Source organism: Heptranchias perlo, chromosome 8 (genome assembly GCF_035084215.1).
Source record: "Heptranchias perlo isolate sHepPer1 chromosome 8, sHepPer1.hap1, whole genome shotgun sequence".
NCBI lineage: Eukaryota > Metazoa > Chordata > Chondrichthyes > Hexanchiformes > Hexanchidae > Heptranchias > Heptranchias perlo.
This window is the reverse complement of record NC_090332.1, coordinates 68,174,947-68,199,521: the sequence shown is the minus strand read 5'-3', so window position 1 is coordinate 68,199,521 and position 24,575 is coordinate 68,174,947. Positions and strand designations below refer to the sequence as shown.

At 42.4% G+C, this 24,575-nt stretch overlaps 1 protein-coding gene across 3 annotated transcripts in view; it reads left to right on the top strand.

Annotated features, from left to right (window-relative positions):
• The window catches only part of agpat4 (1-acylglycerol-3-phosphate O-acyltransferase 4 (lysophosphatidic acid acyltransferase, delta)), a 204,465-nt gene that overhangs the window by 110,284 nt on the left and 69,606 nt on the right, over positions 1-24,575 (top strand). For all 3 annotated transcript variants that reach the window (XM_067988359.1, XM_067988361.1, XM_067988358.1), the window contains exon 2: positions 7,549-7,783. In XM_067988359.1, coding sequence (XP_067844460.1) covers positions 7,606-7,783 — 178 coding nt within the window. In that variant the 5' untranslated portion in view covers positions 7,549-7,605. The remainder of the gene's footprint in view (positions 1-7,548; positions 7,784-24,575) is intronic.

The window sequence follows — 24,575 nt, the reverse complement described above, 5'->3', positions numbered from 1 at the left end:
TGGTCCCTTTATGCTACCTTTTTCTCATACTCTGGACACGCCTACCAAAACTTATTTAATACATTTGTAAACAATTTTACAACACCAAGTTATAGTCCAGCAATTTTATTTTAAATTCACAAGCTTTCGGAGATTTTCTCCTTCCTCAGGCAAATGTTTGCCTGAGGAAGGAGAAAATCTCCGAAAGCTTGTGAATTTAAAATAAAATTGCTGGACTATAACTTGGTGTTGTAAAATTGTTTACAATTGTCAACCCCAGTCCATCACCGGCATCTCCACATTATTTAATACACATAGACGGGTTGTCTCTGTCTTTGGTCAAACACCACTTAAAGACAACTGGCTTTGATATGTCTGTCTCCCCACAAAGATTGTTGTGTCTTTTTTCACTCGAATCATGTGTGACATTTCTCCCATCAGAGCTTGATCTCTCAGATCACTGTGTAGTGACGTGTGATTTCCCTGTATTTGACTGATCTTTGCTTTCTAGACTGGCTGCCTGAGTTTGTCATTCACCAATTCAAAGCTAATTATCTTATGTATATTTTTCCAGGGCTTGATCTTATGCAGATCACTGTGTCTATGTCCACTTCCCTTTTGACTTGATGGCTCCGATAGTCTTTCATCAAGTAGCAAATGTAAGGAGTCTTACAACACCAGGTTATAGTCCAACAGCTTTATTTTTCAAATAAAGCTGCTGGACTATAACCTGATGTTGTAAGACTCCTTACATTTGTCCACCCCAGTCCATCACCGGCATCTCCACATCAAGTAGCAAGTTCAAAGACGCCTAAAGTATTTTAACAGTTAACGAGATTAGATGTGGTCTCGAGTGACACCATTTGCATCTACACAATAGAAAGTCAATTGCTAGGCAAGGACATGTCTCGACTTGTCTTTAGTTGGGTGGCTGTTCAACCCTATCAGTCTTCACTGTTTCTCTTTCCCTCCTTCATGTCTCAACAGTCCCATTCCCCTGCTTTTTCCCCATAGCCCTGCAAATGTTTCCCCTTCAAGTATATATCCTTTTGAAAGTTACTATTGAATCTGCTGCCACCACCCTTTCAGGCAGTGCATTCCAGATCGTAACAACTTGCTGCATAAAAAAAATTCTCCTCATCTCCCCTCTGGTTCTTTTGCCAATTATCTTAAATCTGTCTCATCTGGTTATCAACCCACGTAAAACAGTTTCTCTCTATTTACTGTATCAAAAGCCTTCAGAATTTTGAACACCTTATTGGTAAATTTGTTAACTTTCTTGTAAATTTTGTAATTTGTATGTCTTTACATGATATCACAAATTTATTTTGGGTTGCAGGTGCTGAGCTCAGTGGAGAACCTAAGATGAAGGCTGAAATATTTTATTCAAAATCCTTGAGTCATTTGATTGGTTTGGTGGTAGAAAATTTATTTGGGAGGTTCTATCCATTTCATACAGTTGTAGACTTATGCCAGCTACTGTAGCTAGGACAACAATACCCATAATTTGCAATTGCATAATGGTTTCATTGTCAGAATGATCTCCCGGAGTGTTTGAGATCAGATGAAAATGAACAACACATGGGTTAAAAGGCATAGCTGAAAAGTCTTTAGCAGGCTTTTGGAAGTGTAGAATGAGTGGGTAAGGTTTTAGGAAGGAGTCTGAGGGCAGGGCAAAGGTAGTTAAGATTGACTCACTCTGGTGGAATGTAGAGGAATGAGGAATAGATATGGGGAATGAAGAGTAGACAGTGTCTGAGGAGTGAAGGTTATGAACAGCGACCTACGGTGGTCACTCAGATAGGGTGGAACATAGCTGTGAAGGCATTTGAAAGTCAGGATCAGGATTTTGAAGTTGATTCATGGGAAACATAGGAAGCAAGTGGAGCTTAGTGAGGATGAGAGTAATGGAAGTGCAGGGCTTTGAACAGGTAAGATCATGAGCAGCAGTTTCTGGACCATAGAAACAGGAGGCTAGCTAGGAAAGTATTTGAAAAGGGGATATAATAAAGGCATGAATTTGAGCCGTGGTGGCAGAGGGGGTGAGGTAAGGGCAGAGATGAGCTATATAATGGAGATGGGAGAAGAGTTGCCGGCGAAAAGGGAAGGAAATTAAAATGGGAATCGAGCAGCATACCAAAATTCCCCATAAGTTAGACAGACTGTTCGAGAAGCTAGATAATTTAGAATCAAAAGAGGAGGTGGAAAGGTAAAACTGAGTGTTTTAAGCTAGGGAGATGGGGAAATAAGGCTAGTAAAGGTGCATAAGATAGCCAGGAATATTTAGATAAGAGACTAAATAAACAGGAGAACACCATAGTATAGGAAGGTAATCCAGATCCAGAAAGAATTACAGGCAAGATAAGTAACAAACAGCAAATGTACAATTCAAACATGCAAAAGGAAGGGGTTATACACATGCTCGAAAGGAGAAGATGGCAAAATTAGAAGGATTCGTGCACACAGACTGGGTGGACATCATGGGTATAATGGAGGGGTGGAGCACAAATGGGATATGGCACTTGAAAGGCAAAAACTGTTTAGAAGAGATAGATAAAGGAGAGAAGTGGCTTTATGTAGAGAGGAACTCAAAGTTGCAGGAAAGGCAGAATACCAAAAGGGACGAGGGAGGGAGGGAGGGAGGAGGTGGACTCACTTTTTGGTATATGGCTAAATGAACAAAGCAAGAAGAAACTACTGGTGAGAATTTGCTATAGGCAGCTAAACCAAAGAGCTGATAGTGAGCAGATATTTTAGCAAAGAAAGGAAAGAATCCATCAATGGTAATGTTTTAGTACTGGAGGATTTTAAATATGTAGGTGTAGAATGGTGTTTGGGTAATCCTGTTGGTAGTGAGAGAGGAATTTCTGGATGGGGTGAAGGACTGTTGCATGATTTAATATACATGTATAAGGTAGGGTACTAGAGAAGTTATATTGGAACAACAATGGGGTGTTACAAAGCAGTTGAGGTTGGGACCACCTGGGGAATACTGGTCGAGAGATTCAGGATAGGGAAAAGAAAAATAAAACTAGTATTAATCCATTAAACTCTGGGTGTGGAAGATTTTAAGACAAGGCACACACAAGAAAGAATAGAATGGGGCAGAGTTACAAAAGGAGCGTGGAATAATAGCTAATATAGCAGGTTTAAAAAGATAAATGAGGAGGCAAAATAAATGTATAAAATGTTGGAAAAACACAGCCGATCAGTTGGTATCTGTGAAGAGAAACAGATGCTGACCTGTTTTTCCAGCATTTTCTATTTTTATTTTGGATTTCTAACATCTGTTGTCTTTCCTTTTTATCATAATTGAGTGGACAGTTACTGAATATGTAACTAGGAGTCGTAGGGAGAATAGTACGCGAATAAAGCCAACTTAGGTAACAAAGCAAACATTTGAGCTTTAAATTGCTAAGGCAATAAAAAGAACTGACAAAAAACATTTTAAGTACAGGGCAAAGGGAATGCACACCAGAGAACTGGATCACTGGTTACAGAAATAAGAGTCAAGATTAATGAAGTGAACCTAGCCAAAAAGTTAGAACAAATTTTTCAGTGCAACATTTATAAGAGGGGAAAGAAACAGTATGGGACAGATGCAGAATGGATGTTTTGAGAGTCATAAGGAGGAATGTAATAAAATTAACATTATTGTACTAGTGAGCTGGCAGCTGGATACTTGAATAAGATCCAAGTAATTAAAGCACTGGTCCAAATGGGGTACACCCAAGAATTCCAGGATGAGCTAGTAATTGCACTAGCAGAGATATCTATTGGTTTGCTAGGAAAGGAAATAAAACTGGAGTCCTGGAGAATAGCAAATGTAAAGCCTTCATTTAAGAGGGAACCGAGGCATCTGGGTAACTATTTACCTTGATAATTAACTATATATTCAGACAACAGTACCAAGTAAAATTCTGGAATCAATTATCAATGCCAAAGTAGTGGAACAATTGTAGAGATGCGTCAACTGGACACTTAATTTTGATGAAGTAACAGGATGTGGATAAAGGTGAAAATGTGGACGTATAATACTTGTAAGGCATTTGACAAGGTACCTCACTGAAAACCAGAACCTAAAATAAACAGACATTGTATTGGTGGGAGTGTACTAAGATGGATTGAAGATCAGCTGGGTAATGGGAAACTGAGGGTCTGTGTGAAAAGAACATGTTCTGCATGGAGAGGTGTGATGAGTGGAGCCCGGCAGGGCTTGGTGCTGGGACCAGTACTCTTCGCCATCATTTATAAATGGTGGAGAAGGTACCAGTAGCTAGATCTCAAAATTTGTAGATTACACTAAAATAGCAGGAATAGTTAATATGGTGAAAGATGGGTAGACTCTACAGGAGGACGTAGATTGTTCAGGGGTGGTGGGGAAGGGACAAACAACTGATGTGCAGTTTAATATGGACAAATGTAAAGTAATGCACTTTGGTTTAAGGAACAGGCAAAGGAATTGCAGGATTAATAGGAAAATACTGACTAACATAGATCAGGAAAGGAATCTTGGGTCACAATAGATGGATCCTTCATTGCATCAAGCCAATGTCTGGCTGCTGTCAAAAACATAAATGGGTTGCAATAAATGTAGAACGGAGAGAAAATCAAAATAAGTAATCCTACCATTATATTGCGCACTGGTCAGGCCTTACCTAGAGTATTATGTGCAGTTTTGGAACCCCCACTACAATGTAGCTGAATTGGACAAGGTACAAAAAAAAGTTAGTGATTGGAGAATTCAATGTATGGCAATAGACAAGGATTAGGGACTTTTCTCATTGGATGGGGAAGACTAAGGGGTAATGATTGAGGTATTCAAAATAGTAAAGCTCAAAGATAAATCAGGCAGGGCTATTTGTATTGGGATGAGACAGCAAAACAAGGAGACATTGGTTGCATTAGAACATTGTATTAAAAAAAGATTTGATAGGTGAAAATGGAGGCCTAGCTGCATGGAGGCATGTCATTTGGTAAAAATGTAGACTCGTGTAGGCTGGCGTGTGTTTTATTCTTGAAACACACTCAAACCTGGAGATACATATTTAATAGATCTATAGTAGTATTACTCACAGGTAATCTGGAGCCTGATTATTATTGGGTTTCCATACCCTTGTTCGTATTCTGAAGGCTCTTATGGCAGCAACGCTCCCAAATAGTTCCTGTAGTCTTATCCAGTAAGGAAAAAGAAAATTGGTGGATGTTCACCACAAGCAGTATAGTTGTGGATTGAGAAGGTCCAGCACCACCTTCTCGAGGGCAACTTGGGATGGGCAATAAATGCCAGCCTTGCCAGCAATGCCCACATCCTAAGAATGAAAAAAATACTCCACTGAAGCTGAACTCCAAGTGGTGTGAGCTCTTGGAGTGTTTGTCTTTGATGAATTCCAGGTCAGATTGGAATCTGACTGAAGTTGTACTGCCACTTTTATGTTCATACACACCTGAAACCAGTTTTCACTGATGCAGAAGTGGCAGTATAAGTGCAGATTATATTTGTCTTCTCATGGTTGTTACTGCTCTTTGATGCTTTTGTTCCCTGTTTTTTGCGCTGTATATCTCTCACTTTTCCGGTAATTATTTTTCAGTAATTCTTTTTAAATCTTCAACTTTATTTACTAAATTCTGCATTTCACTTTCATTAACTATTTTGCTACTCAACCTTGCCTTTTTTCTCGTCAGTCATGCCAGTTCTGTTGTACTTTTTTTTTGTTCTGTGACCTGCTTGTCTTCTCATTTGCATCTTCAATATGGTTGCCAATCCTCCAGGATTGGCCTGGAGTCTCCAGAAATTAAAGATTAATCTCCAGGACACTGCTGTGAGCAACCAGGGAGGAAAATCATTGGGGCATTAAAAAAAAATTGTATGTGGTTTTCATTTTCTTTGAGCACTTTCGATTATAAATTGTAAAAATATTGGAGATGGGAAAATTGGCTGTTTGACTAATCGAGTAACAGAGTCTGCTCACTTTACACTTGTTATGGGAAGACGGTGCGTTGCAAGGATGGACGTGTTGGGGACCAGTGGTGGGGGCGGAGCTATTGGAGGCGAGAGATCATGTGATGAAACCTCCAGGAATACATCCAACCAGAGTTGGCAACCCTAATCTTCAAGTGCATCACCAGTATTGCTGATCATTTTACTGGGCCCATTGAGTTGTACACTTTATGGTCCAGTAAAATTGTGCATGTGTACAGCACAGAAAGATTGTGAATATGTAACGGCCCCAAATATATTGCGAAGGAAGACCTAAGTTGTCATTCCTGGAGGTTTCATCACATGATCTCTCACCTCCAATAGCTCCGCCCCCACCACTGGTCCCCAACACATCCATCCTTGCAACGCACCGTCTTCCCATAACAAGTGTAAAGTGAGCAGACTCTGTTACTCGATTGGATGGCCAGTCAAACAGCCAATTTTCCCATCTCCAATATTTTTACAACTTATAATCGAAAGTGCTCAAAGAAAATGAAAACCACATACAATTTTTTTTTAATGCCCCAATGATTTTCCTCCCTGGTTGCTCACAGCAGTGTCCTGGAGATTAATCTTTAATTTCTGGAGACTCCAGGCCAATCCTGGAGGATTGGCAACCATATTGAAGATGCAAATGAGAAGACAAGCAGGTCACAGAACAAAAAAAAAGTACAACAGAACTGGCATGACTGACGAGAAAAAAGGCAAGGTTGAGTAGCAAAATACCAGATGGAAATCTGGTAAACGATTAAGGCCAAAACTGAGAGGGAAGGCTCCTGACATTGTCAGATACTTTCCCTGCCTTGCAGATTTGAGCCTGACACAAATTGTTTAATTATAACAGATGTGTATATACTAATGAAATTCATGGCTTAGTTCTGTTTTAATCCATTCTTTTTGCTAATAGTGGATGTTGTGGCTGACAGAAATAATGAGCAGCCCCAGTGATTAAATCGACTGGCCTGAACTAAAGCATTATTATACCATTCCCATATGATTTTTACTCCAGTTCTATTTAATTTTATTTTGCTGCTCATACAGAGGATGTGCATAATCTGTATACATGAACTATGCTTTTGTTTTGTTCTTTCCCTCTCCCCTTCATTGCACTGAAAGTTAATTTTGCATTTCTTACAAAACTTGTAAATGACTTGGAATCATGGTGATGCAATATTATCACAATCATACGTTTAATAAAAAGCCACATTACATTAGTTTGTACTGCAGTAGATGTAGCCTCAAGATGATCTCTCTAAGATTGCTGACATAATGACACTTGAATCGGGCATTTGGAGCAGACTGTTTAAGCAGCCAAGGCTGCCTAGCAGTGTTCCAGTATCTCAGAATTGGCCATTTTAAGATGTTGTCATGTTAGCCATAACAGTTATATGTTCCTGCAAGTTTGTTTCATATAGATGCTTCTTATCTTTTGTTGTGTTTCTAGTAAAGTCACTTTTTTTTAAAAAAAGATCTTTTTGTTGCTATAGCAAAATTTGAATTGTAGTCTGATCAATGTTTTTTAAAAATCAATTCTAATCTCTTTCTAGCTCATGACCTGTTTCTAATGACTTGTATATCTTGTGTTGCAGGTTTTCTTTTAAGAACTCTGGATATTTGGTGTATATATATTGGAGGCCTTGTAAGCTATGGGTGTCGTAGCCTTCTTGAAATCTCAGTTCATCTGCCACCTTCTTATATGTTACATCTTTGTAGTGACTGGACTCATCATCAACCTCCTTCAGCTGTGCACGCTGATAATATGGCCGATCAACAAGCAACTGTACAGGCGAATAAACTGCAGATTAGCTTACTGCATTGCCAGCCGTAAGGAAACTTTTGCTCAAATTTACTCCATTTCTGTTCAGGCCAATTCTATATGGAATAGGGTAGCTGTAATTGCAAAAGTTAGTTGAAATTGTGGCTTTAGGAAGAGGACCAGCTTGAGGAAGCTGAGTCATTTTCGTCATGACTTCATATCAGTGCAGTTCTGATTGTGTGAATTCTGTTTTTGCAGTGCATGTTGCCCTATATAACACCAATAAGCCCGTCAGTGACAATCTGGTGGTTTACTTTATTGGCCTATTATGGAAGGTGTGTAAAGATGGAAATGAAGCTTATTGTTTGTTTGGAAACATAATTCACAGTCCACTAAAAAGCTTTTGAATTGCAGTGTCTTGATCAGTATTTTTTCTGTAAAAGGTTACTAAAGATGCTGTGGTGTAATTTGACAGCATGCTCTCCTATGGAGTCGTCAAAAAGTTTCAATTGCACCGAGTGATATTTTAAACAAGATTGTCTGAGGCTGGCAGATTGAAATAATCGTACCACAGGCACTTTCCCCCCTGATTTTCTTTCTTTCCTCCCCTCTTATACCCTGTCCTTACCTGCTCAGAAGGCACTGACTGCTGCTAGTGGTCATTCGTCATGTGTGAGCCTAAACAGTGTGTGTTCACAGATACACACCTATTACTAAGCAGTGAAATTATTCACAATCACCGCTGGTTTCTGGAAGAGATTTAATTATGGACTCTTACTGCTGTAAAGTCCTAGATTTCCTTCTCGACAGCTTTTTTTCCTTTTGGCAAAATTGAGTTTCAGGACATTGTTTGGCTAATTGTGTAGTAAGGGACAGAAAGGAGATTTTTATTTGGTTAGTGCTCGGTTAAGATATACAGTCAAAATGTGAAATTTAAATGGGTTGTCTTGGTTTGTCAAGAAACGGTTTGGATAACTTACCAGTTCTAATGTGTGGCCCTACAAAATGCATCATTCTGCTATATATTCTTTAACTTTTCAACTGAACTATAGAAATGTCAGTTGTTTCCATTACAAGCACCACTTTGGTTATGGGGCTAAATTTGTATCTTATACACTTTTTACTGCAGTGAAGGAGGGGTTGGAGAAGCTTCTCAGCAGGTATAGATAACAATGGAAAACTATTCAAAGATTGCAAAGGAATCCTGCATCTCATCCTTATTCAAAGGACTTATTGTTTTGGCTCAGTTGATAACGTTTGCAACAGAGAAGGCATTGTGTTACAGACTGGGGTCATGTAGAGTGGCAAGATTATTGTAGTCCGAGATGCCGTGTTGTAAAAATGAAGGCATGTACATACGTGATAGTTAAACAAAGAGGTTATCATTTACAGTTAGTAGTGGTAAGTTGACTGCAGAGCTTCACATGCTGCCTTGTGGAATATTGCAAACATATTCTGAATTCCTGTAGATCTTTAATGCCTGAATTGCAGGAAGTTCCTGAATCGTGAAATGTAGGCACTCTGCCCATAGAATTAGCAGTGAGACAGTTGAGCAGTGAGGCTGAGAGTTTAGGCCCCCTCTCCTCAGAAAGGTGGCCTTACGTTGTCTGACTATACTGTAGATAGTTAGAATCATAGGTTACAGCATGGAATGAGGCCATTCGGCCCATCGAGTCCATGCCAAGTTCTGCTGCCAAAAAACTTAAATTCATAATTACAACCTTTGAATAGTTTCATAAGTCCATTTTCCATAAAGCTGTAGTTGTGACGTGAGCAACAATTTAGGTACATTATTTTATTGCTGCCAGTGCTCTGAATTCTATCTCATATGAATAGCTTTGCATTTTAAAGACCTACATATATAACCATTTTTTAGTGGGGGTGTTTCATCTTGTGCTTCTTAATAAGAAAGCAATGAACGGTACTACAGGTGTCAGTATATAGTTAATAACGTGTATATGGGACAAACCTTTCATTAACTATATATTGCAATGTTTAAGCTCCTTGAAATAATTTTCAATGAGGTTATGCATTTAATACCTATTGGAAACAGTTCAAATTTATACTTCATCCTATATATAACATACAGATTTTCACCACTGGAATAAAATTTGTGCAGACTTATTAATCAAATGTGTGTCTTTATTGTTTTGGCAGCAAACCTTTCCCATTGTTGGTGAAACCATTGTACAGACTGGTGAAGTGAAAACAGAATTAGTGACCTGCATAGGTGGGCTGAGAGCTTGCCCAGAACAAAAGGCTCCATACTCTAGAGCTCTGTCTTATGAGTGGAAGGAAGGGGATACTTGACCACAACTCACTAAACACAGCAGTCCTGACCTCTGGTATTTTGGCAGGGAAAGTAGCTGAATGGAGTTTGAGGCACTTTGAAGGAAGGAAGACAATCTTGGAGGATGAGTGAATTCCCTGGCATATGGTTCAAAAATAGTATTGAGAGGTCAGTGCATGGGTCACCTGCCTGAGGGCTGCTGGCAGCAATATCTTTCTAGAGGCAAGTAGCAAGACCCCTTCTGAGATTGCTGTGTGTGTGTGTGTGTCACCATTTAAATAGGGGCATCAAACAAGCATTCTTCAACCAAAGCCATAGTGCAGACAGCGAAATAATTGAAGGCACTTCCAAACAATTTTCTTCTCCTATTTTATCCTAACTCCAAAAAAAAGTCTCGTCTCAAAGAATCATTAGAACTTTGTGCTTGTGCCAGCTCTTTGAAAGAGCTATCCAATTAGTCCTACTCCAGTGCGCTTTCCCCATAGTCCTGCAGATTTTTCCACTTCAAGTATTTATCCAATTCCCTGTTGAAAGTTACTATTGAATCTGCTTCCACCACTCTTTCAGGCAGTGCATTCCAGATCCTAACAACTCAACAACAACAACTTGCATTTATATAGCGCCTTTTAACGTAGTGAAACATCCCAAGGCGCTTCATAGGAGCATTATCAAACAAAATTTGACTCAGAGCCACATAAGGAGGTCTTAGGACAGGTATCCAAAATCTTGGTCAAAGAGGTAGGTTTTAAGGAGTGTCTTAAAGGAGAGAGTGGTAGAGAGGCAGAGGTTTAGGGAGGGAATTCCAGAGCTTAGGACCTAGGTAGCTGAAGGCACTGCCGCCAATGGGGGATATGTAAGTGGCAAGAATTGGAGGAGCGCAGAGATCTCGGAGGGTTGTAGGGCTGGAGGAGGTTACAGAGATAGGGAAGGATGAGGTCATGGAGGGATTTGAAAACAAGGATGAGAATTTTAAAATTGAGGCATTCCCGGACCTCGAGCCAATGTAGGTCAGCGAGCACAGGGGTGATGGGAGAATCAGACTTGGTGCGAGTTAGGATATGGACGGTAGAGTTTTGGATGAGTTCAAGTTAATGGTGGGTGGAAGATGGGAGGCCAGCCAGAAGAACATTGGAATAGTTGAATCTAGAGGTAACAAAAGGCATGGATGAGAGTTTCAGCAGGTGTGGAGATGGACGATGTTATGGAAGTAGGCGGTCTTGGTGATGGAATGGATTATGTGGTTGGAAGCTCGTCTCAGGGTCAAATAGGACGCCAAGGTTGCATACCATCTGGTTCAGCCTCGGACAGTGGACAGGGAAAGGGATGGAGTCGGTGACTAGGGGACGGGGTTTGCGGCCGGGACCAAAGACAATGGCTTTGCTCGTCCCAATATTTAGTTGGAGGAAACTTTTGCTCATCCAGTACCGGATGTCGGACAAGCAGTGTGACAAATGAGAGGCGGTGGAGGTGAGGTAGAGCTGGGTGTCGTCAATGTATATGTGGAATCTGTGTTTTCGGATCATGTTACCCAGGGACAGCTTGTAGCTGAGAAATAGGAGGGGGGAGGGCCAAGGATAGACCCTTGGGCGACTCCAGTGCAGGAGCGGAAGAGAAGCCATTGTAGGTGATTCTCTGGCTATGACTGGATAGATAGGAATGGAACCAAGTGAGCGTAATCCCACCCAGCTGGACGACAGTGGAAAGGTGTTGGAGTAGGATGGTGTGGTCAATCGTGTCAAAGGCTGCAGACAGGTCAAAAAGGATGAGGAAGGATAGTTTACCACGGTCACAGTCACATAGGATATCATTCGTGACTTTTCAGGGCCGTTTCAGTACTGTGGCAGGGGTGGAAACCTGATTGGAGGGATTCAAACATGGAGTTGCAGGAAAGATGGACAAGGATTTGGGAGGCGACAACACGTTCAAGGACTTTGCAGAGGAAAGGGAGGTTGGAGATGGGTGGGTAGTTTGCAAGGATAGAGAGGTCCAGGGTGGGTGTTTTGAGGAGGGGGGTGATGACGGCAGATTTGAAGGGGAGGGGGACAGTACCTGAGGAGAGGGAACCGTTAACAATATCAGTTAACTTGGGGGTCAGGAAGGGAAGTTGGGTGGTCAGCACTTTGGTGGGAATAGGGTCGAGGGAGCAGGAGGTGGGTCTCATGGTCAAGATGAGCTTGGAAAGGGCATGAGGGGAGGGAGATAGGAAATAAACTAAAGAAAGGTGAGCGTTCAGGGCTAGGGCAGGGGGGAACCATAAGTGAAGTTTGGCATGGTGGGCTAGAGGAACAGAGGAAAGCTGCAGAAGCAGCTGAAAGGATGGTCTCAATCTTGGTGACAAAGAAGTCCATGATCTCCTTGCACTTTTCATTGGCGGTGGAGGGGGCAGGGGAGAGGGGTTTAAGACAATGGTTTGTAGTGACAAAGCAAAGCCGGGGGTTATCTTTGCATTCTAGGATGATCCTGGAATAGTGAACAGTTTTGGCAGAGGAGAGCAGGACCTAATAGTGCTTTCATAGAATCATAGAAAGGTATGGCATAGAAGGAGGCCATTCAGCTCATCGTGTCCGTGCCGGAAATACGAACGGCCCAACGGGCTTTGTGATCTAGCCAGATCTGGCGATGAATGGCTAAAATCAGTTGTCCACCGTAAACATTCACGTCTACGTCCCTTGGACTTAAGGGAGCAGAGATGAGGGCCATACCAGGGGGAAGGACCAGGATATATGAGAGAGAGAGAAAACAAGGGCATAAGAGGTGGAGGTGAGGGTGTGATTGCGCAGATCAGTAGCTGCAGAAATGTCGTGATGAATGTAGGGCCAAAGGCTAGACAGTTGGGAATTTGAAAGTGCAATTGTAATTGATTTGGGGGAAGAGTTATTTCCAGAGGTGGACACAAAGAAGTGGGGATGGGAGGGGGAAGGGGGATGTGTGTGGAGAGGGATAGAAGGAATTGATCAGAGATGGCCTTATCCGTAATTGACACAATGGGAGTAGAGAGGCCACATGAGATGGCAACGTCAAGAGGTGGCCATGAATATGGGTAGGGGCGTTTATATGGAGGGAGAGATTAAGGGAGGATAGGAGGGCCGTGAAATAGGAGAGAGAGCATTACTCACTGCGTAAAAATATTTTTTCCTCATGTCACCTCTGGTTCTTTTGCCAATTACCTTAAATCTGTGTCCTCTGGTTACCGATCCTCCTGCCACTGGAAACAGTTTCTCCTTATTTACTCTATCAAAACCCTTCATGATTTTGAACACCTCTACCAAATCTCCTCTTAAGCTTCTCTGCTGTAAGGAGAACAACCCCAGCTTCTCTAGTCTCTTCACGTAACTGAAGTTCTGCATCGCTGGTACCATTCTAGTAAATCTCCTCTGCACCTTTTCCAAGGCCTTGACATCTTTTCTAAGCAAGGTGCCCCAAATTGGCCACAATATTCCAGCTGGGGCCTAACCAGTGTTTACTTTCCCCAGCTGAACTGAGATTAAGACTGCATTAAAAACAGAAAATGCTGGAAATACTCAGCAGGTTAGGCAGCATCCATGGCGTGAAAAACAGAGTTAATGTTTCAGGTTGGTGACCTTTCGACAGAACCGGAAGAAGTAAAGTTTTAACAGTTTTTAAGCAAGTGCCGAGTCAGGAAAAGGACGGGCGGTGGGGGGGGGGGGTGGAATAGGGAGGGGAGGAAAAAACAAAAGGGAAGGTCTGTGATAGGGTGGAGGGCAGGTGTGATTAAATAACAAAAGGGATGATGGTGCAAGGCAAAGGGGGTGGTAATGGGACAAGTAAAGAAACAAAAGATGGACCTAGAGGAGCTGTAAATGACAACAGCACCCGTTGTCCGAAAAATGGAAACAGTAGTTATGATCTGAAGTTATTACTATCTTCCGGACGCCATATCGATTTCAAAGTGCCTAATCAAAAGATGAGGTGCTGTTATTTGAGCTTGCGTTGAGCTTCATTGGAACAGTATAAGAGGCCGAGGACAAAAAGGTCAGAGTGGGAGTGGGATGGAGAATTAAAATGGCAAGCGACCGGAAGCTCAGGTCACGCTTGCAGACTGAACAGAGGTGTTCAGCAAAGCGATCACCCAAGCTGCGTTTGGTCTCCCCAGTGTAGAGCAGACCGCATAGTGAGCAGCGAATACAGAATACTAAATTGATAGAAGTTCAAGTAAATCGCTGTTTCACCTAGAAGGAGTGTTTGGGGCCCTGGATGGTGGGAAGGGAGGAGGTGAAAATGCAGGTGGTGCATCTCCTGCGCTCACACAGGAATGTGCCATGGGAAGGGGAGCAGGTGTTGGGGGTGATGGAAAAGTGGACCAGGGTGTCGCGGAGGGAATGATCCCTGCGGAATACTGGGGGGGGGGGGGGGGGATGGGGAAGATGTGTTTGGTGGTGGCATTGCGCTGGAGGTGCGGGAAATGGCAAAGGATGATCTGTTGAATGTGGAGGCTGGTGGGGTGGAAGGTGAGGACAAGGAGGACCCTATCGTGGTTCTGAGCGAGGGAAGGGTGAGGGCAGAAGTGTGGGAATTGGGATAGACACGGTCAAGAGCCCTGTCTACCATAGTGGAAGGGAATCCTTTGTTGAGGAAAAAGGAAGACATATCCGAAGCACTGGTGTGGAAGGTAGCATTGTTGGAACGGATGCGACGGAGACGGAGAAATTGGGAGAATGGCATAGAGTCCTTACAGCATGCTGGGTGAGAGGAATGGTAATCAAGGTAGCAATGGGAGTTGGTGAGCTTATAGTAAATATTGGTTGACAGCCTATCCCCAGAAATGGAGAGAGAGAAGTCGAGCAAGGGAAGAGTCAGAGATGGACCAGGTGAAGGTGAGGGAAGGGTGGAAATTGGAAGCAAAGTTGATGAAATTTTCCAGTTCAGGGTGAGAGCAGCATATAGTCATCAATGTACCGGAAAAAGAGTTGAGGGAGGGGCCCTGAGTGGGACTGGAACAAAGAATGTTCCACGTATCCCACGAAAAGGCAGGCATAGCTAGGACCCATACGGGTTCCCATATTTTATTTGGAGGAAGTGAGTGGAGTCAAAGGAGAAGTTGTTCAACGTAAGAACAAGTTCAACCAGGCGGAGGAGGGTGGTGGATGGGGACTGTTTGGCCTCCATTCAAGGAAGAGGCAGAGGGCCCATAGGCTGCTCTGGTGGGAGGTGGAGGTGGAGGTGGAGGTGGAGGTGGAGGTGGAGGTGGAGGTGGGGAGGTGTAGAGGGACTGAATGTCCATGGTGAAAAGGAGAAGGTTAGGGCCAGGAAACTGGAAACTGTCAAAGTGGCAGAGGGTATTGGAAGAGTCGCAGATGTAGGTAGGAAGAGACTGGACAGGGGAGAAATAGGAACTTGAGATAGCAAGAAATAAGTTCCATGGGGCAAGAACAGGCTGAAACGATTAATACTACATTGTGGGGTGAGAAGTAGTTGTGTCCCCATTTCAGTCTGTGAGAAGACCAGTTTGCTGTATCACCTGATTGCATCTGATACCATACAGTGAAATGATTAAGCAGCTGCTGTGTTCATGTAGTGTCCTGCACTGTTCTCTTGGATGCTTTTAATATCTTTTATGTTTCAGATATTGGCTCCTGTTGCCAAAATCCAGGACTGTTCTTGAGCAGCTGTTTATAGCTGACTGTGCAAATGGTGTGCCTGTGCATTGCCCCAGCATGCATTGTGTAATCCAAAGCTAAAAATTGTATTGGAAACAATAGTGAATGTCTTATGAATATATAAAGATGCTCAATCATTTGCTATTTTATTGAAGGCTGTAGTAAAAATGAAGTATTTTTACCTTGTTTTGGCTTAGTGGCAGTCCCTTGAAGTCACAATACATAAGTTTAAAAATCAGCGGCAGTAATGTCCCCAGCCTAATTCCGTGCAATTTTGCAATATGTTTGGTTATCTCCAGGGAAATTTGCTTATGGGAAGAAACAAGCCACACTTTTCAAATATAAATATATTGTGTGATTGATTCAGTTGTGTGTATGACAAGCAGTTTCTTTTTTGAATTGAGCAGACAGTTATTTAAACCCAACAAGCCCCAGCAACTATTTGAGGAGTACTTAAGTAGGTTGAATTGTTCAAATCTGTGAGTCTGTTTGGAACCTTCAGAGAGAGAGAGATCAGATCAGTTAGAAAGTATAAGAAGAAAAGAATAACTGTATATCAGGGTTAACTAGAGAATATTAGCTTAGCATAGAGATTGCGTTCATTTATTCCAAGGAGTTGGGTTAGTATATATACTGTAAATTTATAAATATTTTATATATTTGCTTGTGCATATACTGTAATGCTTTTTGAAGATGTGAGAGAGGTTCCATAGAGGCACAGGATAGATCCAATTACTAAAGCAATTTATAGAAAGGGTCTCTTTATTATTCTGGGGCTTGGACTGAACAAACTACAAATTGTAAAAGGTGCTCTTAATGCTTATCACTTAATGCCTGAAACATATAGGCAAAAATGAGACTGAAGGAAACTCCAGATAGTACTTGCAGAGAATCAGTTATAGAGTTAGAAGATATTTGGAGATTATGGGTAGAAAGAGAAATGTAAATGAATGTAATAATCGTTTTCAACTAATGCTAAGGGATTGATTTACTGGAAGTGGTTCCTGAAAATCTAAGGATATTGTTGCTTGGCTAGGAGCATTAAGATCCTGAAGCAGTTGGGTGAATGAGCAGACCTCAAACATTGGGGTCTGAGCGACTGAAAGGGCAATAATAATCTTCCCACCAGTTAGCCAAAAGAAGGCTCAACCAGTGACCTGTGCGTCCATACCTCCAAGAGCCTGCTCACCGATGCTCAGTTTGGGTTCCGCCAGGACCACTCGGCGCCAGACCTCATTACAGCCTTGGTCCAAACGTGGACAAAAGAGCTGAATTCCAGAGGTGAGGTGAGAGTGACTGCCCTTGACATCAAGGCAGCATTTGGACCGAGTGCGGCACCAAGGAGCCCTAGTAAAATTGAAGTCTTTGGGAATTGGGGAAAACTCTCCAGTGGCTGGAGTCATACCTAGCACAAAGAAAGATGGTAGTGGTTGTTGGAGGCCAATCATCTCAGCCCCAGGGCATTGCTGCAGGAGTTCCTCAGGGCAGTGTCCTAGGCCCAACCATCTTCAGCTGCTTCATCAATGACATTCCCTCCATCATAAGGTCAGAAGTGGGGATGTTCGCTGATGATTGCACAGTGTTCAGTTCCATTCGCAACCCCTCAAATAATGAAGCAGTCTGAGCCCGCATGCAGCAAGACCTGGACAACATCCAGGCTTGGGCTGATAAGTGGCAAGTAACATTTGCGCCAGACAAGTGTCAGGCAATGACCATCTCCAACAAGAGAGAGTCTAACCACCTCCCCTTGATATTCAACGGCATTACCATCGCTGAATTCTCCACCGTCAACATCCTGGGGGTCAGCATTGACCAGAAACTTAACTGGACCAGCCATATAAATACTGTGGCTACGAGAGCAGGTCAGAGGCTGGGTATTCTGCGGCGAGTGACTCACCTCTTGACTCCCCAAAGCCTTTCCACCATCTACAAGGCACAAGTCAGGAGTGTGATGGAATACTGTCCACTTGCCTGGATGAGTGCAGCTCCAACAACACTCAAGAAGCTCTACATCATCCAGGACAAAGCAGCTTGCTTGATTGGCACCCCATCCACCACCCTAAACATTCACTCCCTTCACCACCGGCGCACTGTGGCTGCAATGTGTACCATCCACAGGATGCACTGCAGCAACTCGCCAAGGCTTCTTCGACAGCACCTCCCAAACCCGCGACCTCTACCACCTAGAAGGACAAGAGCAGCAGGCACATGGGAACAACACCACCTGCACGTTCCCCTCCAAATCACACACCATCCCGACTTGGAAATATATCGCCGTTCCTTCATCGTCGCTGAGTCAAAATCCTGGCACTCCCTTCCTAACAGCACTGTGGGAGAAACTTCACCAGACGGACTGCAGCGGTTCAAGAAGGTGGCTCACCACCACCTTCTCAAGGGCAATTAGGGACGGGCAATAAATGCCGGCCTCGCCATTTACGCCCACATCCCATGAACGAATTTTTTTTTAAAAAGGTACGTTAGAGGGTAAGAGCCCATGGGGTGACCCCCGAGATCTTGGGTGCTCTAACTGTAACAAAATGGGGCACAATACAAGCGATTGTTAGTTCAAGCACGGGGACCACTTTCTAGGAGACTGAACTATCATGAAATATAAGATTGCTGTGTGTGAAATGATACCCGGTGCAAGAAAAATAACTGCATTCCTACTCCCAGTCTTGGTATACAAATGTGCATTCCTACTCCCAGTTTTGGAAAATGAGGTACCCAATAGGATTACGCGGTACTACGTACCCTAACACTGGTACTACCACACTTGGTAAAAGTACGACCAACACCTTGAGGATAGGACGGTCTGCATTCATGGAATTACTGGATCAGTTGATTTACCACTGGCCTATGCTCAGCTGGAATACCACTTGTGATCAGGAGTGAAAGTACTGAGTACATATACTTGTACCATTCAAGGTTCAGCTGGGGAATGATTTGAGCGGTGAGCGATATTGTGGTTAATTTAGTGAAAGAGGAGAAAACTTGAGCGGTAACTCAGTCAGACAAAGATAGTGCTGGTGAGCTGTTCAGAAATAGTGGTAGCTCCAACCATAGTAATGAACTCTGTTCACCCCACTCTCCCTTTCTCCCTTCTCCTGAAGGCACTAACTTGAGCTGATGGTTGCTCCTTGGTACCTTGCCTAAGTGAGTATTCTTGACGTGTACTCCATGAAGGTTGTCTTTTCTCAGTATGGTCATACTGCAGTAATGCAGTTGTTGTCTTCAGGGCATTGTGGATGTCGTGAGGTGGGGCGGGGATGGTAATTAGCTGTGCAGGTAGGATTGATTTATATTTTTATTACAATATAATTGATTCTTGTAAGAATCATCAGACCAATTAGTCAAAAGATCTAATTGGTTAGCTTGACATTAAGAAGTCGGTTTCCCATTTCTACAGTTTGAGAAGTGTAATTGAGATTTCCCTTTCACTAAATGAAAAAGGATGTGTAGATCATTTCAGGGTAGTTTGCAAATTCTGTAATAAACCTAGTGTTGAAAGGAGCTTGTAATTGTTTGACCTGCAAGAAGAGATGGGTCATGCTTGAAGTTGGCTGCTAGTATGTGTGTTACTTTATAGCAAAACAGATACGATAAGCTTGCTGCTTCAGCTTTTGCAGTGATAGAATCCTTTGGTAGTTATGTGAATTTTGAAAGATGGATTATACACTCCTTCAAGGTTAAACTAGTAGCTGCATTATTGGTTTCCAAAATTTGCTTGGGTGTATTTTGTAGGACACTGCAATGTGTCATTGTACCAGTTATACAGAAATCCTGCGGTGCAGTCTGGACTCTGTATGGAGTTGCTGAGGTGGGAATTAGTGAAGATGTTCCAGTGCTACCGAATGTTTTTGGTGACCTAACTGTACGTTAAGCGTTGCCCTGAGTGCATTTATTTCCGTGCATGCAGGCAAAGAAACGTTAAGCTTTTTAAACAAAAAAAGTTAAATGTATTGTAAGCACACTTCAAAGGAAGCAGAACATGGCAGCCAGGCATGTGGCTCAGGGATGTGCTGATGACAAAATTGCGGTCATAAGCATATCTGTCAGTACTAATATGACGCCACTCTGGTAGGTGGGCCTGGCTTATCTTGGTAATTGCTTTTGGGTGGATTGTATTGGTCTTTCTACAATGCCTAAAGTATAATTCTGGACGGTAAATTGACATCTGAAATTTGTGTTCAGAGACTATCTGTCTACCACCTGGAACAGGACTGTTGACATTAGGCAAATCTTAAGCGTGAGATTTTCATTCTTGAGTCAGCTGCATATTTGGCGTTGCCTCCAAAAAGCATTTATGTGGTTAAGTATGGCAAGCTGCATTTGTCACATACTGTAGGCAGTGGCTTATTTATCTCTGCTTTAATCCAAGTTCAGCGCATTGATGTGGCTACTCTAAGAATTTGTATGTATGTATGTAATAATGCCTCTGCTATCTCTTCCCTAACTTCAAAGCTAACCACAAAAATTTTTATGAATGTATTAAAAGAAAGGGAGTGGTAAAAGGGAATGTGGGTCCATTAAAGACAGATGCAGACGAGACTATAATGGACAATAAGGAAATGGCAGACTTGTTAAATAAGTACCGTGTATCAATTTTCACAATGGAGGAAGATGACAAAATAAGCAATTATTTTTGGCAAACTTTTCATCCAAACTGAATGAGTTTGACATGGAATTCAAAACTTGTTTTTTTGTATTTACCTATTGACCCATTTAGGGACAAATTTCATTTTTACTTGTACTCGTACATTGTGTCTCACAGATCAGTTTGAAGCAGGTTTATCCTTCAGGGCTTCATGCCCTGGTAAATAATTTCTATTTTTATTTTGTTTCCTTGGTAAATTGGTAAGGAAGGATAGCACGATAGATTTGTGTTACAGCTGAACATCTTATGCCATAATAAGACACTGATATTGTCCCTCTGATTTCTTCACATGGTGGATGTCAGGTCTCTGGCTCCCTCCAGTAGGAATCAGAGCTTCCCATATTGGGGAAAGGCTATGTTTGGTATCTCTTGGTATCTGGTAATAGTGTCATGGGTAGGGATGATGAATACTACAGGGGAAACAGTTATGGAGCAGAAAAAACAGAAAAGAAAATAATTGTTTTAAAAGAAATAGAGCTGGTTCAGTGGGCAAGTACACTGCATACTATGCAAGTGAGCTACACAGACCAGAAAGGGAAAGTTTAACGCACTATGTTTGGTTTGCTGGCAACAAAGACAGCGGGGGGATCAATATATCTGATTTTAGTGTCCTTGAACTAAGGTTCCTGTATATAATCTCTTCTACTGAAATGGGTGTGTGCGTGCGTGCACAAGTCCGATTATATAAAATTTAATGATGGGATCAAGCTCAGCTGCGTTGCTTCTAGCTACTATGACCAAATAGACTTACTGCCTGTGGGAGGAGCGATAACTTTGGGGGCTGGTGGAATTTTACAAAATGCCCTCGATATGCATAAAACGGGGTTGTTGAGAAAACTTTATTTTACAAGCAGAGAAATAAAGCTGTTTGAACTACAATTTCCTTTATTTATCAGTAGCTTACTAAATGGGATCCTTGGTGTTTGGAAAAAGTTAATTAAGTTGTTCACACACTAAAGATCTCACTTAGTAAGCTACTTTTTAAAACATTTAATTGTTTCAAATTCTAGATTGAATTATAGTGATATCCATCAAGGTAGGTCACCGAGCACAGGGGTGATGGGTGAGCAGGTTATAAAACGGATATGTTTCTGATGCAGAAATGCCCCCTTCAAAAAAGAATAGCTCTGCCAATCCAACTGTTTGTGCTTTTTGTATATAAATGATGTTTGCAGTTTCCATATGTGTTCATCAGTTGATTTGTAGTGACTCAAAGCTGCCTGTGGAGTGTTGTCAGTTAGTGGCAATTACTGTGACAAATGAAATGCAAGCTAGTAATCCTGACTTCAGAAGTATTTACAAGGTTATATTTCTTGCAGTGAGCTTTGGATTGCTCCCTTCATTCTATGCATCCATTTATTGCTTCATATCTCTTCAACTATAACTTGTTGGAAAAATGCCACAGTACAGTGCACTTATCTGCTTTTAGTGATAAAATGCTTTCTCAATACAATGGACTTTTCATAAGGATGTAACTGTTTTGTTAAGAAATGCTGTTCTTGGTTTATCAGTACTTCTTGTCATACATTTATGCCTTTGGTGAGAAATCCCATGATAGAAGGCTCCTGTGATGGTTCAGTAAAATTAGTCAGTGAGTAACTAAGCCATAGAGACTAAGAAGGTCCCAGGTTCAATCCTTGTACAGATGCGGCATTAGTAAAGGTATTGTAGCTGATCTAAGCACTGCTGCATTAGGGAGGGGAAAATCATCCGGGGTTCCCACTCCTCATCACCATTTAGCAATTCACACCAACAGTGCATGTGTGAGGACAGGATTGGGTTTCAGCTGTGACACCCCAAGATTGAATAGCTTGCTGATGTTCAACATTTGAGGCTCACACATGAATAATGTGTAAGTAATGCCATTTTTGGGACTGTTTTCCAGCAAGGTTACTGGAGCTCAGAGATTGATTGCTTGCTTTCAGGAAAGGAGGGAAGAAGATTGGCAAGAGGGATGGGGAGAGGCATGAAATCCAGTCATAAAATTTGCAGCCTTTTAATGTGAATTCTAACCCAGACAGTGCTATGGAAAAATATCTGCCATTGTGAAACTGGTGGTTCTGGAGAAACACCATAGCCAAAACCCATAAGATTGCCACAATGTAAATTTGTTTTATGGCTTCAAAGGGCAGTCCATTACTTAAGTGCAGGAGACCTAATTTTGGTATCAGAGGACATTGGAAATTAATGCAACTGAAAGGGGAAGGAACTAATGGGAAGTTCTTCTTGTTCAAAGTACTCACCATTGTATAATAGAAAAAAACTGAAAATGTGGTTATATTTCTAAAAATGCCTTACCTCTGGGCTGTACAAATGAGGGGAAGCCTAATTTATCTTGAAGTGGGTCTATTGATTGCATTGGGGCTGTGGCTTCGGGCCAATGGATGGTTGTCAGATTCTGGGGAAAATGAGTGTTTATCCATCTAACATAAGAACATAAGAAATAGGAGCAGGAGTAGGCTATTCGGCCCCTCGAGCCTGCTCCGCCATTCAAGCAGATCATGGGTGATCGTCAATTCCACTTTCCTGCCCGATCCCCATATCCCTTGATTCCCCTAGAGTCCAAAGATCTATCCATCTCAGCCTTGAATATATTCAGTGACTCAGCATCCACAGCCCTCTGGGGTAAAGAATTCCAAAGATTCACAACCCTCTGCATGAAGAAATTCCTCCTCATCTCTGTCTTGAATGGCCGACCCATTATCCTGCGACTATGCTCCCTAGTTCTAGACTATCTAGCCCGAGGAAACAGTCCTTCATAATCTTTTATATGTTTCAATGAGATTACCTCATTCCTCTAAGCTCCAGAGAGTATAGGCCCATTTTTCTCAACCTCTCTTCATAGGACAACCCTCTCATCCCAGGAATTAATCCAGTGAACCTTCGTTGCACCGCCTCCAAGGCAAGTATATCCTTCCTTAGATAAGTCTTCACCAGATAGATGATTGTCTTAAGACTCTTAAACCCACATTAAAGTTAAACTTTGGATATCACGAGTGGGGCAAGGGGTCCCTGGTCACTGTCTTGCTCTGCTGTGGACTTATCTGAGTAACAGAATAATTCTGAGTAACAGGATAATTCATTCAGTTCTCTAGTTAGTCTAATTTTCTTGAAAAATTGGAGGAAATATTCAGTGGTCTGAGCTAGCTGTTGACCCCAGTTTACAACCAGTCTATGGGATAAATGTGAGTGTAGCAGTGTTATCATTAACTCCAGACTGAAGATTAAGACACAAAACTTGAAGGCTAAAATAAAAAATTCCCACAAGTAGCATCTTACCTACTGTCTCTGTATAAAATGTTATTGAAATCTGTGATTTTCCTTGTAAATAGCTGGTTCACCAGGCTTTTCACAATAGTGTGGGTTTTAGACACGGTTGGGCATAATTTTAACATGGCGGCGGGAACTCGGTGAAGGGGGGGGGCAGTGAATAGTCGCGTGGGAAACATGGAAAAATTTTGCGTGCCCTGGCTTGAGCAATCGCGACTCAATTGAAGGCCCTTAATGTAACTTCCTGGTTTCCAAGCTGCACAGCGGATGTACTGCGCACCCGAACAGGAAGGCCTGGCTTGAGGTGGCAGAGCAGCTAAATAGCAGGATCACCGTGGCATGGTTGAGGATGCCGTGCAGGAAGCGCTTTAATGACTTAACCGGGTCAGGAAAAGTGAGTACAGTTACTGATTCACCTACGTCCTGTGGTGTACATTGCCTCCCCTCTCACTCTGTCTTGCCAAGCCTAATCCATCACATCACTCCTCACACCCACTTAAAATCTCATTATCAATTTACTGCCACTTTCTGTGCACTTCCTCACCGCCCCATTTGTGAACCCACCACTACCACTCACCCCAATCCTGATGCAATGTGATGAATCTGTCTGATGCGCACCCCCTGATGCATCTCTTTCATTGGCAGCCTCACCCAAAGCAATGCATCCATCGAGTGACCAGGTCACCCTCACGTCTGTTCTTTCTCCCCTTGTCGGAGAATAGAGCGCAAAATGCGGAGAAGAGGACTAGGACTGGAAGGGGACCACAATCTGAGCACAAATAGTGCCCCTGACAGATGTGAAGGAGGAGGCCTTGGAGCTCAGCTGCACGGTTGAATGCCTGGATGTTGGAGAGGGCGAAACTGGCAACCCGCAAATGTCTGGTGACAGAACTTTAACATCCTTCATGCACATCATGAGTTGATGTTTTCAGTGATTGACCTGTTGCACACCTCAGTATGCTCATTGCAAAGTAACTTCTGCGATGATTGTTAATATTGCTTTATGTTCTCTTCCAGGGCCTTCAAGG